Source organism: Sinocyclocheilus anshuiensis, unplaced genomic scaffold (assembly GCF_001515605.1).
Source record: "Sinocyclocheilus anshuiensis isolate Anshui unplaced genomic scaffold, SAMN03320099.WGS_v1.1 scaffold1099, whole genome shotgun sequence".
In the NCBI taxonomy this organism is placed as follows: Eukaryota; Metazoa; Chordata; class Actinopteri; order Cypriniformes; family Cyprinidae; genus Sinocyclocheilus; species Sinocyclocheilus anshuiensis.
The window spans coordinates 132,651-147,764 of NW_015546105.1; the positions used below are offsets into that span (position 1 = coordinate 132,651).

At 36.3% G+C, this 15,114-nt stretch overlaps 2 protein-coding genes across 5 annotated transcripts in view; one reads left to right on the plus strand and one right to left on the minus strand.

Moving 5' to 3' along the window:
• Positions 1 to 15,114, minus strand: part of LOC107700602 (probable RNA polymerase II nuclear localization protein SLC7A6OS) — a 20,752-nt gene that overhangs the window by 43 nt on the left and 5,595 nt on the right. For 2 of the 3 annotated variants that reach the window (XM_016502323.1, XM_016502321.1), the window contains 3 exons: positions 13,917 to 14,120; positions 13,333 to 13,465; positions 10,468 to 10,965 (listed from right to left, as the gene is read on the minus strand). In XM_016502323.1, coding sequence (XP_016357809.1) covers positions 10,835 to 10,965; positions 13,333 to 13,465; positions 13,917 to 14,120 — 468 coding nt within the window. In that variant the 3' untranslated portion in view covers positions 10,468 to 10,834. Of the gene's footprint in view, positions 1 to 10,467; positions 10,966 to 13,332; positions 13,466 to 13,916; positions 14,121 to 15,114 lie in introns of those variants that run through there. The other variant, XM_016502322.1, reaches the window with a different exon arrangement.
• Positions 301 to 9,066, plus strand: slc7a6 (solute carrier family 7 member 6). Of its 2 annotated transcripts, XM_016502319.1 has the most exons (10): positions 301 to 404; positions 3,303 to 3,853; positions 4,775 to 4,900; positions 5,477 to 5,621; positions 5,728 to 5,851; positions 5,933 to 6,036; positions 7,045 to 7,141; positions 7,467 to 7,616; positions 8,460 to 8,643; positions 8,781 to 9,066. In XM_016502319.1, the coding sequence occupies exons 2-10, from the start codon at positions 3,367 to 3,369 to the stop codon at positions 8,846 to 8,848; spliced, it is 1,485 nt and encodes a 494-aa protein (XP_016357805.1). In that variant the 5' UTR covers positions 301 to 404; positions 3,303 to 3,366; the 3' UTR covers positions 8,849 to 9,066. The 2 variants fall into 2 exon arrangements, with proteins under 2 accessions (XP_016357805.1, XP_016357806.1); XM_016502320.1 differs by lacking the exons at positions 7,467 to 7,616; positions 8,460 to 8,643; positions 8,781 to 9,066 and having other exon boundaries at positions 6,998 to 7,054.

Consider the following 15,114-nt stretch of genomic DNA (forward strand, 5'->3'; position numbering starts at 1 on the left):
ATATATATATATATATATATATATATATATATAGGCCTTTTATTCTTTTCATCCCTTCCTCTGTAGCAACTCCTTATTCGTCTATTTAAAGCTAATCGCTTGACTTTGAACATATCAGGTGTGAACCAGTGTTAATCAGAAACTACTTCAATTACTTTTACTATTTTACTAATTAATTTTAAATCGGTCGCTTTTGGCTATAGGGCAACACCTGAATGGGTTTGCTGACAAAGAGGGTTGGACAGTTGGTTTGATTTGCAAATAAACCCACGTGACATCAATTTGACCGGCGTCACGTGACCTTCTGGCAGCTTGCCCTCCGTGCTTCAGGGTTGTTTAAAGATGCTGCCCTGTCTGCTAATGTCACCAGTTAGACAGAGACGATAAACAAAGGACACAATAAGGTAAGGACATGTTTCTGTTTTTAACGTTACGTTTAAAGAAGAATAATAAGAAGGACTGGGCTGGTTGTGGTAAATCAGCTAGAACAGCTATCCTGTTATAATTCCATTTTAATTATTATTTCTCATATATGCATGAACTGAATGTGTTCAATGTGTTCATTACAAAGCGGAGCGGGGAAATATCTCCGTAAAAAAGACGGTGATCGTGTCTCAGATTCTGCTGTGCTCTACGTTAGAAAAACAGGATATGTCGCTTCTCATCCAATCGATTACAAAATGCTTTAGGTTTATTCCAGTTCCAGTCATTCACTATGCCAGATATACTTTATGAACAATGGATTTATAAGAGCTATATTCTTTAGTTCATCGCTCCATAATCTTACCCACAGTAACGTTACAGGCTACACTTTTGTTGAACAGCTGATAGGCTTGCGGGGACAACCTAGCGTTAAAGTCTCCTAATGCATGTCATGTAGTTTCAGACACTTGTGCAGTTTTATTTGTTTATTTATTTTTGTGTCAGCCGATTACATGTAATATATCTTATTCTGTATAGAGCCCGACCTTTCTTTTCTTTACTTTAACGCGACTGAAGTGCGTCTTGTCGTAACAAAGAGGGTTGCCAAGTATGAACTTGTTTTGATCGCAGGGTGCCAAGTCGATGAGGTTGTTTTTGAGTGATTTTTAAAATCAGCTTTTGTTTCTTATTTTGTTTATAAGACGCGTTTAGTTTTAATAAACAAAAGAAGATGTAGGTATTAAAAAGAATACCTACATAAACAATGATTATCTAGCCTATTGGGTAACACTTTACTTGAAGGGGTGTGCATAAGACTGACATGACACTATTGTTAGGCTATGTGTCGACAAAATGGAAAAAAAATTGAGAACAGTGCAAGATGATAAATGTAATTATGTGTACTATTTTAAAACTGCTTAATAAGGAATAACAAACAAACAATATTAAAAGGATGTATGTGAAACCACTCACTGTCATGGACCTTATTCAGCTTATTTTATTAGACACGAATGACAATGAGGCTGTAAGGACAGACAAACAGACCGGGTGTTGATCACTCAGCTGATGCAACATGGAAAATGCATCTTTCCAAAACATTTTTTTTTTCTCTTTCCGAAAGATCCCTTGAACAACACCCATTCATTCAAACACACACTACATTGTTTGTACTTCCATTTAAATATTTATCTGTATGGATTAAACATCTTATCTTGCACTTTTGTCAGTCTGTATCAAATAGATAAGAGCACACTAAGAAAAAAACACCAAGAGCATCAATCAAAAGCTTGACAGGTTCCCACAAAAAATGGCTCTGCTCATTCAAAGTCGAAACTAAAATGATGTCATTGAGTTTCCAAGGCAACGATAGTGGACTGCCCTTTACCACTGTATACTGATGTATCATGAGTGCAGATGTTTTTGTGAATGTTGCAGTTCTGGGAAACATCTTCTAGGATGGGAAACAAGCCTCAGGGAAGGAAAGCTCTCTGGGGAGAATTTGGGAACAATTTAATCAGTGCTTGTTTAACAATTGCACGCTATATTATGTATTAATTTAAAATGATCTACCCTCTATTTGAAAGACAAGCAAAGAGGACTGTTGGTTTTCAGACACACTTAGTGTAATGAGTGTTTTACAAGGATGAATGTTAAAGTGAGTGGTTCAAGTAAAATAATCAGAGGAATGTGCTATCAGCTGTCCACAATAAGAGAGGTGGCTGCAGTGGACACGTCATGCTTAATCATTTATAGAGGGTCAACAAACAGCAAGTCAGAAGTAAATGTGTGATTTCCGTCATTTAGATACCCATAATAGACCCCCACTGAGCTCAGGATTAAATGTATATTTTTAGCTTCTGAGTGGAAGATGGGTTATGAACATGTTTGACCAAAGAAATACTTTCTTGTTTACGTAATCCCAATGATGCAATCTTCACACTAGCTTTTCGTCAGTTAGCAACGGCACGTTTTGCATGTATGTAATATATTTATCACACTGGCCTGTACTGACTTCACACCATCAGTAGACATTGGAGGCCAGATGTGACTTTTTAAATTATGTGTGGGTAATTGCATGATCTCCAGTGTTATCTTGCAGTAGCAAATATGCACAAAATATTTTGTCCCAAAATGAATATCCTGTCAATATTTAGTCGCCCTCGTGTCATTCCAAACCTGTATGGCTTTCTTTCTTCAGTGGAACACAAAAGAAGACATTTTGAAGAATGTTTCTTAGAAGAACTGTTTTTGTCCATACATTGAGAGTCAGTGGGGTCCAAAACAACTCTGAACCCCATTTGTAGTGTTATTATTGTAATATTTTATTTATATACTGTTATAGTATTTAATATTTTGAATTGGTGTTTATATATTTTTATAAATGAGTGTTTATACATGTTGTCATTTTATTATTTTCATTTTAATTTTAGTCTAACTTTTAGTTATTTGATCATTTTTTAAATACTTCTATTTAGCTTTAGTTCATTAATTTGATCATTTTAATACTTCAACCTTTTTTTAGTTCTGTTAGTTAGCAAGACAACATTTTAGGTTTAAGTCTTTTGTTTACTGTTTATATTTTATTCTATTATTTATTAGTTTTTTATTTATGCTTTATTTCAATTACCAAAAAAAATAAAAAATAAATGTTGTTAGTTTAACAACACTATCCCATTGACTTTCACTGTATGGGCAAAAAACAACAAAAAACACTGAGACAGTTTTCAAAATATCTTCTTTTGTGTTCCACTAAAGAAAGAAAGTCATGGAATGACATGAGGGTGAGTAATGATGACTGAATTTTCATTTTGCAGTGAAATATCTTTTTAAGCAACAGCTATTGTTCCTAATATAACTTCAGTTTTTCTGCTCTCTGTCAGGTTGGATCAGGCCGACGAGGGCCCCTTCTTTCTCCACGTGGCAACACGTACACCTGTGGACAGGATGGCGAACGACACTAAATCCAGAAATCTGAATGGCCAGCCTGTGGGTTCCGCAGCCCTTTCAAAACCCAAAGAGAGCATGCAGCTCAAAAAGGAAATCTCTCTTCTGAACGGCATCAGCCTCATCGTGGGGAACATGATTGGCTCAGGCATATTTGTGTCGCCAAAGGGTGTTCTGATCTACAGCGCCTCCTATGGACTGTCTCTTGTTATCTGGGCCATCGGTGGCATCTTTTCAGTAGTGGGTGCACTCTGTTATGCAGAGCTGGGCACAACAATCACTAAGTCTGGTGCCAGCTACGCCTACATCCTGGAGTCGTTCGGAGGCTTCATAGCGTTTATACGTCTGTGGACATCGCTGCTTATCATCGAACCGACAGGCCAAGCTGTAATTGCCATAACTTTTGCCAACTACTTGGTTCAGCCGCTCTTCCCCACCTGCGAGCCTCCATATTCTGCTTCTCGGCTTATTGCTGCTGCTTGTATTTGTGAGTAACGTGTACATGCTGTTGCTCTACACCCTTGTTTTTCCCATTCTTTAAATTTCTTGTCTATCTCACTCTGTTTTTCTTTCTACACATTAAGGTCTAACTTTAAAAATGTCATGGGGTAGTTAATGACTAACTTGTTTTTGAGTACAGGGAGCCCGTTCCTCTGGTTCTGTGGTGCCTCTCCTCATATTCCTGTTTCACTTGGATACCTTCAGCAGCGTCATTAGACATGCCACTCTAAAAGAGGAAAACATTACAGTTGCCATGACTGCAATCAAACTTCTACTGCTCCCCACTAATCCATTCAAGTATTGATTGTTTTTTTAAATTGCTGTCTTTCGGGAGTAACGGATGTTGTGTTGTTGTCAAAAACACAGTCAGCATTCCATTGTAGTCATTCACTTTAAGGCTAGAATGCATTGCATCACTTTTAAAATCAGAGCATGTTTTAAAACACTAGGCATCATACACTTGCAGACTTTGTAAAAGGCTACAGAGAAAAATTGAGCATCATACGCTGAAAGCCTGAGGATCACACACTACTAGACTGTCATTCGGAAAACAAAAATGAATAGAGAAACATGCACCTCTTTTCTAGGAGACGCACAACAAAGTAAATCAATGTGATCTTACTATGGCTCAAAATATCAAACATGTTTGATCTCCGACTGGATGGAATCATAGTCTAAAGCTAAAAAAAACAGGAGTCTGTGCCCACCAATATACTTGAAATCTGTCAACTCCGATTGCTTAAAATCTGCAGACTGACTTTCAGCAACTAGTGTTGACTCGTCCAGACTCCAAATCGGGGCACAAATCTGTGCAAAACTGTGTAGAGTATTCCTGCCTTGTCAGAGTACTTGTCAATATATATATATTTTTCTTATGCTAACATGCTTACTATTCACGATATTGCAGGCCTGCTCACCTTTATTAATTCCGCTTCTGTCAAGTGGGGTACCAGGGTGCAGGATGTCTTCACTTACGCCAAAGTGCTGACCCTCATCGTCATTATCATCACAGGGATAGTGAAACTGTGCCAAGGTAAAAAATGCACTTGGGATTTTTAAGATGTTTTTGCAAATGTTTTGCTTGTTTGTGTCCAGGCCAAATGTTGCGCTCTCATGAGCTCTGAATCATTTTACAGGGATAGACACTCAAAAATGAAAATTCCCTCATTATTTATTCACCCTCATGTCACTCCAATCCTGTCCTGTCCTGTCCTGTTTTTTTATATTCTGCAGAAGAAAGAAAATCATACAGGCTTGAAATTACGTAAAGAATTTTGACAGAATTATAACATTTGGGGTGAACTATCCCTTTAAGGCTTGAATTACGGTTTCTCTCATTAGCTATTTTAAAAATTGTATTTCCTTAGTTTATTTAACAGGGACAGTGCATACTAATAAGCATAACTGTAAATGTGCAAGAATTAGCCTAAAGGCTATTTTTCTTTTGTAGTCGCTGAGCAGAATGTACAAACATCAATTATGCAAGAGTATGTTAGATATGTAAATCCATCTAACAATAAGAAAACCACAATACAACATGCATTCCCACACATACTGATCTTGAAAAGTTGTTAACCGTTACTGTACTTTTGTAATGTTTCTCACACAGGTTTCTCAATGAACTTTGAGGATTCTTTCCAAGGCTCGTCTCGCGACCCAGGAGATATCGCTTTGGCCTTGTACTCGGCTCTTTTCTCATACTCGGGCTGGGACACTCTTAACTTTGTCACAGAAGAGATTAAGAACCCTGAAAGGTACTTCTTTGAGACAAACTTGATCCTCAGTTCCTGTTGTGAAGATACAGTATGTAAAAATAGGTACTCGTATGATAGCTAACACATCTGTCCATGCATGTCCCAGGAACCTTCCTCTCTCCATTGCAATCTCCATGCCGATTGTTACAATCATCTACATCCTCACAAACGTGGCCTATTATGCTGTGCTGGACATGAGTGCCATCCTCGCCAGTGATGCTGTCGCTGTGGTGAGTTCATAGTCTTCTGTGCTGTCATAATGTTTGTAGAGTCTTTAGTGTAACAGCTAATGTTTCCTAATTGTCCCACAGACGTTTGCAGACCACACTCTGGGAGTGATGAGTTGGAGCATCCCTATTGCGGTTGCTTTATCCTGTTACGGAGGTCTTAATGCTTCCATCATTGCTGCATCCAGGTCAGTCTGAAGCTTGATGTCTACATAGCATCACAGAACACTAGCTTTAGTCTTTTCTCTCATTTTCCTGTCTATAGAGACCAATTTGGAGCCGTGTTGGTATTACGTGTTTTGAAAATGGCCATCTACAGTTGCTCTGGCTTTATGGTTTTATTATTCCACTTGAACCTCTGCTTTGTTCCTCAAGTTTATTCTTAATGACTGGTGTTAACCTCCAGGAGGAGGAACAAAGCTTAGTTCAGCTCCTGTGGTTTTTATAGGGAGCTACTCTATTGCTCACACCATCTGGAGCAGCTTTGCGGTAATGACCGTGTGGGGGTTCACGCCACTATTCCATGTGTCAGATAATGTGGTGTGCTGAGGATTTTTGGGAGTGATGAGAAAACCTACATCCAGTGCTGATGGGAATTCAGAAGATCTGAGAACTTAAATTCCTGTTTATACTTACTGCACTTGTTTGTTCATGTGTTTTATGTATGATATAAAAGTATATGTAGGAAATTTTCGAATACAATTGATTTTAAGGTCAACAATGTGTAAATAAGTAAGAAACTAATTTTCTTACAATCTTGATGTTTTGTATCTTTTGTCTTTTTTTCATGCACTTATTTCAATTGATTTGAATTCTCAGTACTTTTGATTAAATGCAGTGTTATTTTAATATCATTGATATACCATTGTAGATTTTATTATATTTCAAATTAGTTGTATTGTTTTCATTTAATTGAAAAGTTTTAGTAGTTTTGTTGTGTGTCATTTTTATTAGTTTTTATTAATGTCTGTACTGAAATATGTATTTATTTCAGTTTTACTTATTTTAGGACATCAAGTTAAACTAAATTAAAATTAAACGTTGCCTTGGCAACTAGCTGAAATAAAAAAACGTTACAATTTTGTATTTTTTATTTCAGTTATTATGGTTTTAATTAACTATATTAATCCTGATTAGGTGCACTTACAGATGATGCATATACATTTGAAGAAAGAGTGAGTCTCTTGCTGCTGCAGGTTGTTCTTCGTGGGAGCTCGAGAAGGTCACCTTCCAGATGCTTTGTCTATGATTCACGTGGAGAGATTCACACCGGTTCCAGCTCTGCTATTTAATGCAAGTGCATTTCAGTTACAATTAACACCAATTGCATCATAACATTTTTTTTTTTTTTTTTTTTTTTGGCAATATGATTTCCTGTGACTTTTGCTTCCTTTTAAAAAATATTTAAATTAATATACGAATATTATACTAATACCAATATTATAATAATATGAAATATATATTTTATGTATTTATACATTTTTAAAGTTCCTCTTATGTACTACATTTAGCTTTCGAGACATAGATGCAATTGTAGAGTGTCTCCGTCTGGGACATTTAATGTTTTCTATCTCCATCTAGTGGACCAAGTCACTTAGATTGTGCTTTCTGTCTGCAGTGTGCCATGGCTCTGATCTATCTTACAGTGGAGGATGTTTTCCAGCTGATTAACTATTACAGCTTCAGTTACTGGTTTTTCGTTGGCCTATCTATTGCCGGGCAGATCTACCTTCGCTGGAAAGAGCCGGACAGGCCCCGACCACTGAAGGTGAGGAAGTACAGACTGTTCAGATGAAATAAAAATGTTTTAATAATAACATGCAAAAGTATGTGTGATCAATTACAGTGTATTTTGAACACATAAACCCATTACAAACAGCTATACTGCTATATTCACTACGGTTCAACAGTTTGAGGTTTGTACATTTAAAAAATATATACTTTTATTTAGCATTAAGACTTTTATTCAGTGAAGACATTCAATTTATCAAAAGTGACTAAAGACATTTACATTGTTACAAAAGATTCCTGTTTCAAATAAATGCTGTTTTTTTTTTAACTTAGTTGATGATAAAAGAATCCATGATAAAGTGTATCATGGGTTCTACAAAAATAATTCCACTGCACAACTATTTTTTTTTAAAAATTGATAAGAATTGTTTTTGAGCACCAAATCAGCAAATTAGAATTATTTCTGAAGAATCATGTGACACTGAAGACTGCCGTAATGGATGCTGAAAATTCAGCTTTGCCATCACAGGAATAAATTATATTTTAAAATGTATTCAAACAGAAATCAGTTATTTTAAATTGTAATAATATTTCATCATATTACTGTTTTTACAGTTTTTTTTTTTTTTGGATCAAATAAATGCAGCCTTGGTGAACAATATGAGACTTATTACTGACCCCAAACTTTTGAACGTTAGTGTAAATAACTGGTTAGTTAGGACTGGTTCAGAATCTTGAAATAATATCATTGAGAAGGGGAAATTGAAACGACAGATTTCAGACAAGCTTTCTAGATTGAGTTTCCACCTTAATATCAGGTGCAATTTTGTGACACTGCATGTGAATTAATGTTGCTTTCCTCTCTTCTTTGTGCATATAGTTGAGTCTACTGTATCCCATCATCTTCTGCATGTGTGTTGTGTTCCTGGTGGCTGTGCCACTTTATTCTGACACACTCAACTCATTCATTGGAATTGCTATTGCCCTCTCTGGAGTGCCTGTTTACTTCTTGGGTATCTATCTTCCAGAGTCCAAGCGGCCACCCATCATCACTAAACTGTTATGTAAGTACCACAGCCTTTAGCAGTGAAACTTTAATTTGTCCTTTCATTACACTGATTTACAACCAAAACGACAGCAACTGATGCTTTTTAACGTGTGTGTGTGTGTGTGTGTGTGTGTGTGTGTCTCCCTTACACAGGTGCCATCACCCGTTTCACCCAGTTCACCTGCTTTTGTGTGCTCACGGAGTTAGACACTGTTGATTAGAACACTTGCACCCGTTTGACACAAACCCACTGGTATGGGGAGAGGAAACCAATATCTGGAGAAACGGGAAAAAGATCTTCCACACTTTTAAAGACACAGATGCACTCTTAATGTCACTGCGTTGGATTCTTCTTTTTCTTAATTATAAAAGGGTTCTGTTAAGGTAATGGTGCAATGAGTATTAGAAATATGACCTTAAGAACCATATGGCATGAAAATGAAGCCCATTTTAAAGCTTTTAAAGGCACGGAGTGCTCATGAACCAAACACCATCTGTATTCCTCTCAGAGAAATGAGTACATAAACAGGATGCAGTGGTTGTGTGTGTGCCATTATGAAGAACATGGCCAAGAATTAGATTATTTATGTTTATGTAACATTTTTGTTACATAACACCCCTTTTTAAAAATCTAACGGTTTTATTTTAGAATCTGGTTTTTAAAATGTCTGTCAATTTATTTATGTACTTTAAGTGAAGGAGATTTTATTTTTTTATTTATTATCTTCCTTATGGTGATTTACTTTGGCACAAATGTGTCAGTTCTCTTACAGTTTTTGGAGTGTTCTGTCTTGGCCAAAGGGTTCAAGTTTCAATTTATTTATATAGCACATATAAAACAGCCACACAGCTGACCAAAATGCTGCAGATTCAAAAATAGTAAAAAAAAAAAAAAATCAGCACAACCAAACTATTAAAACAGGGTCTCGCCCTAATAATAAAAAAAATAAATATAATAATAACACGAGAAACAACGTATAAACCCTTAGAAGACTAAGCAAAGACCATAATAGAAATTTATTTATAAGCCAAAGAAAACCGATGTTTTTAGGAGAGATTTAAAAGTGGACAGAGAAAGGGCAAGTCTAATCTCTAAAGGGAGGTTATTCCACAACTGCGGCCCAACCACCAAGAAAGGTCAGTCCTGTATAATTACCCACATGCCTTAGCTGGTTTTTAGAGGGAAGGTGATTGTATGCATTTGAACATTCAAATCTGCTGCTATGCTTCTGTACATGTAGTGAAGCATCACATGTTCGCTTGTGGAAAGAGTTAGGAAAGAATAAAGATGAATAGGGTTCATACACATTTCTACCAATAAATTTCCATGAATTTTACATGACTTTTGAGACAATATTCATGACCTAATGTTCCATTATTTTACAAGTATACATGTAAAATAAGAATAAAAATCTGTTAAAATGGACCTCTATTATCTGTGTTCTTAAATTCTGTTAACTTCGATTTCAGTTTTAAACCAAAAAAAAACAGTCCCAATGAAAACATATTACAATACTAAGTGTCATGAAAATTGCTCTTGAATCATTCAGTTTCCAGAAAATCATCTTTAAATGTCTGTTGGCCAAACAAGCAATACATTGTTACTGGTGAAAATCCCAGTAATCTCAGGATGGAAGTCCAGATGTGATTTAAACAGGTCATTCTGATAAACGTTTACCTTGTAGCATGAAACACACTGAACAGCTTTCCAACTATTGTCATTTATGTACAAGTGTTTCTATTAATTTATTTGAAAGAATATCAATAAAACTTTATATATATATATATATATATACACCAGACAAGAACTGTTTGAATAAGTAATTAACGAGATTTGCAGTTTAATTCTGAAGTCTTTATTTTTTTTATACACATCTACATATTTACAGGTATTTTGTTTCTCACCCCTTAGATACGGGGAATGTACAAACACTACACACATAACTGACAGCACAAAGCACCCCACACTTACACAAACTCAAGATATCACCATTTTCTCTCCATACTATCTTCACATCAAACAAATCGCAAAATATCGCAAATAGTAAATCACTCGTCTCATTAACGCGCAAGTCAAAGCATCCCACACAAGTACACGCACATGGACTACCACACACATTCACTCTTGACAAAAGAACATACAGCTTCACTCAACACACGTCAGTAAAAATGGCCTCTCTCATGCTCGTACCTACACACAGAGGCTCTCAGTCATAATCATTATACTCTCGTTCCTCCTCGTCTTCATTCTCATCTCGGTCATTCTCCAACTCCACCATGTCCCGCTGGTACTGATCCCTGCTCCTCCTGCTGTATGAGTGCTCTTCACTCCAGAATCCTGGAGAGAAAAATACATTAGATGTATGACGATATTCAACCTGCGCTTAAGGTCTGTGTTGAGGACGTAAACCAGGTCTTCAGAAAACAGAAGACTAGGAAAGCTTCAGGCCCAGGCAGTGTTTCATCTGCCTGTCCAAATCTCTGTGCTGACCATCTGGCCCCCATTTCACACAGGTCTTCAACAGATCTCTGGAGCAGTGTGAAGTTCCCTGCTGCTTTAAACACTCCACTATCATTCCGGTCCCCAAAACCCCCCAAATCACTGGACTTAATGATTACAGACCTGTGGCTGTCACGTCTGTGGTCATGAAGTCATTAGAGAGACTGGTCTTGGCCTACCTGAAGGACATCACTGGACCCTTGCTGGATCCTTTTCAGTTTGCCTACACAGCAAACAGGTCTGTGGATGATGCAGTCAACATGAGACTGCATTACATCCTGCAACACTTCGACAGACCTGGGAATTATGCAAGGATCTTATCTGATCATGCCTGATCTTCTCTCAGCCAAACTAACCCAGCTCTCCATACCCACCTCCATCTGTCAGTGGATTAGCAGCTTCCTGACAAACAGGCAGCAACTAGTGAGGTTGGGGGGGAACTCCCTTCCAGGACCCAAACTATCAGCACTGGTGCCCCTCAGGGTTACGTTCTCTCCCCACTGCTCTTCTCCCTGTACACAAATGACTGCACCTCTAAAGACCCCACTGTCAAGCTCCTGAAGTTTGCGGATGACACTACAGTCATCGGCCTCATCCAGACTTGTCTGCTTACAGACAAGAGGTTGAGCAGCTGGCTGTCTGGTGCAGTCTTATCAACCTGGAACTCAACATGCTCAAAACAATGGCGATGATAATGGACTTCAGGAGAAGTACAGCTCTTACTAGTCGACACTGAAAACAATAGTCAATTACACGACAGAAAAAAGAAAAGAAAAACAAAAACATGATTTTTTCATTCAAATTACCATCATTTTAACATTGCATTTAAAACATTTTAAATAACAAGTTAAAATAAAACGTTTGAAAAAGAATACATTATTTTTAAAAGTTTATCTGGGCGGAAACTACATTTTTACCTCAGACCTCACATGCGTTTTCTTCATGTCAGTTGCAGCAAGTTCAAAAATGACCATGCGAAAGACGAGAAGGTGTGGGATTATTTTGAATTAGAAGAAAACTGAAAAGTTTTGTGTAAACTGTGTAATGTCAAATTGTCTTACAATAACTCTACTGGAGCGATGCGTAATCATATTCAATACAGGCACGTAATTTCACTGAACAAATAACGCATGGTCTGAGTAAGTAAAATGGGCATTGTTTTGTTTTTAGACAATATAGCCTACACTAAGTATGTTTTTAAAAGCCGGTTTAATGCTATTTCTTGATAAACCTTCCTATTGTTGTGTGTTTTAATATGTTGGCTAACGTTATATGAAGATTAAGAATTCTGTCAGGCTATTGATTGATTTTCCATTGTTCTGCATTTCCCCAGCTGATTTGAATAAATAAGCTATGCTTTGACCAATGTTGAGTGTATGCTCTTCTTTTTTTTCTTTTTAATGACCACCTAAAATAAAATGATAAGGCGAGGCCAGTGTGCTGCAAGCAGAATTCACTGAGGGATTTGACAGTGTGATTCATAGATTAAGTATTTCAAATATAGGCTATTATATATGCTACACGCACGCACAGAGGTTTTTTTTTTTCTTACCATCTTTTGGGGGTTTCTTGCTTTTAGACTAGTCGACTAGTCGGATACAAAACGTTCATTTAAACGACAGTCAAATTAGTCGTCGCGCACATCCCTAGTCTGTACTTTCTGTACTGGAAGCTCCTGTCACCAAGACAAATTCCTTGTGTGTGTAAACACACTTGGCAATAAAGCTCTTTCTGATTCTGACAAATGTTTTACTTTAAACCACAATATTATGCTCTTTTTAGAATCATGACATAGTATTGGCTGTTATAATATACATCATAAGCCGATTCAACTGCAAACTATACTCTTTAATAAGAAGCTATTTGCTTTTCTTGTTTTATTTCTTTTTTAATTTTTTTTTAAGAAATCGAGTAAAATTAACCTTTAAAATGGTAACACTTTATTTTAAGGTGTCCTTGTTACACGTACTTACTATTATTATAACAATTAATTATGCATAATTACATGCAAGTAACCCTAAGCCAAACCCTAATCCTAACCCTAACCCTAACCACATAGTAAGTACATGTAGTTAATTAATATTACTCAGCACTTAAATGTATAATTACACTGTAACAAGGACACCTTAAAATAAAGTGTAACCTAAAAAAATATTCAAAAATGATGGGCCTGAGAGAAAAAAATATATCACTTAGATGTATGACCTCCATAACGCTCCTCTGCATCACTGCCATCCTCACTGCTCTCATCTGGGTAGTCATTTCTCCAGTTGGTTTCAGCATTCTCATCATCCTCATCTTCATACACCTCTTCCTCCCAGGCCACTTCATCAGGGACCTGTGTAAGAGGAAAATCAAAAACAAAAAAACAAAACAAAACAAAACAAATTAAATCCAGGTAAAAATGTGTCAGAGATGTTCTACTAACCAGGGTTATTATAATTAACATTTATTAAAACTAAAACTGTAAAAAAAGCATTTAATTTAAAGTATGCTCAAATAAAACAATATAAGTATTAGATGAAAAAAAAACTAAACGGAAATTAGAAATGCTGCTTGCTAACTAACTGAACTAATTTTAAGTTGAAGCACTAAAATCACTAACTGGATATAAACTAAATGTCAACTAAAACTAAGAAATAAACTAAATTGTAATATTAAAAAAAACTAATAATGACAAAAAATGTGACTAAAATTGAAAATATAAAAAAACAAAAGCTAATACAAAAATATAATTAATAAAAACTATAACAGTATATAAATAATACTAAAATAACACTACAACTAACCAGCTCTCCCTCTTGTGTGTAGGGTCTGACAGACAGAATGTCTTGGATCCAGCCTGGTGCGGCCGTCTCCTGGTAGTACAAGTCATACACGTAATCGTCCTCTTTCTCTCGATGTTCAGTACCGAGCCCATCACCTGACACGCTCAGCTTCTCACGAATCATCTTCACAGAGTTACACAGGATTGTCTCCGGGTCAGACACAGTCTGGGGAAAAAGAACAATTATATTTTTGGTCAGTTTAATAAGGGGATTAAAAAGTCGTACATAAGTTGATGCTTTTGAAGACCAATGTAAATTGTGCAGACATTCTTACAAAATAAATTGATAAAACTTGTGAATAGAGATGCACCGATTGCAATTTTCTTGGCCGATTCCGATTTTTTGTTAGTGTGATCTGCCGATACCGATTTTTGCCGATTCCGATTTTCTTTCTAAGAACTATAATTGACATCATATACAAACAAAAATCGACTTTTCTTCAACGCAAAGTTTTATTTTCATAAAAAAACACAAGTAAAAAGTCATTAATAAAATAAGAACAAATAAAAAATTTCAAACAACAGCACAAATAAAGGCAATAGAATAAAGAGAGCTATGAAACTAAGTTTTTCAGGTTAAGTAAGTTTTTATTCAGGTAAGAAATACTACAGAAATTAATCAAATGTAAAATAACACATCCAGTGTTATTTAACATTTGATTACTTTAATTTCTGTAGTCTTCATTGTAAAAATTAAATACAGATTAATGCTTACCATTAAAGTTATAATACGTATGGAGTCAAGAGCAGAAAGTGAAAGTTTCTTTGTCTTTTGTTCTTTGATTAACATGACAGACAGCAGCAGGAATATTGGACTGCAGTCACTGCGGTCCTTTATCCACGGACCCAATATACTGTTACACAACATGCGTTCTCTTTCTCAACTATTTAACCTATTTAACGTGACTGCGTTTAACTGGATACTCACCAAGACGGACATTTTGACATAATTTTGTGTTAGGGTTGTGACGGTGAGGAAAAATTAACAACAATCTTTGTTAATCGAAGTGTGACAACACCGGTATCACCGTGGGGGCGGGGGCGTTCCCTCTTTTCCTCGCTTTTCTTTTGCTTCTAAATAGCTTGTAAAAGCTGCGTGCGCATTTTACTTTCACTTTCAAATAGCGGCAATTCGGCGTAAAGCAATTGTTCGTTTTTAG

Excerpts from the sequence above, each read along its gene's own strand:
- slc7a6 (XM_016502319.1), top strand. The coding sequence starts at position 3,367 with ATGGCGAACGACACTAAATCCAGAAATCTGAATGGCCAGCCTGTGGGT. Across the intron at positions 5,852-5,932 it reads CCAGTGATGCTGTCGCTGTG|ACGTTTGCAGACCACACTCT; the intron begins GTGAGTTCATAG and ends ATTGTCCCACAG. Across the intron at positions 6,037-7,044 it reads TCCATCATTGCTGCATCCAG|GTTGTTCTTCGTGGGAGCTC; the intron begins GTCAGTCTGAAG and ends TTGCTGCTGCAG.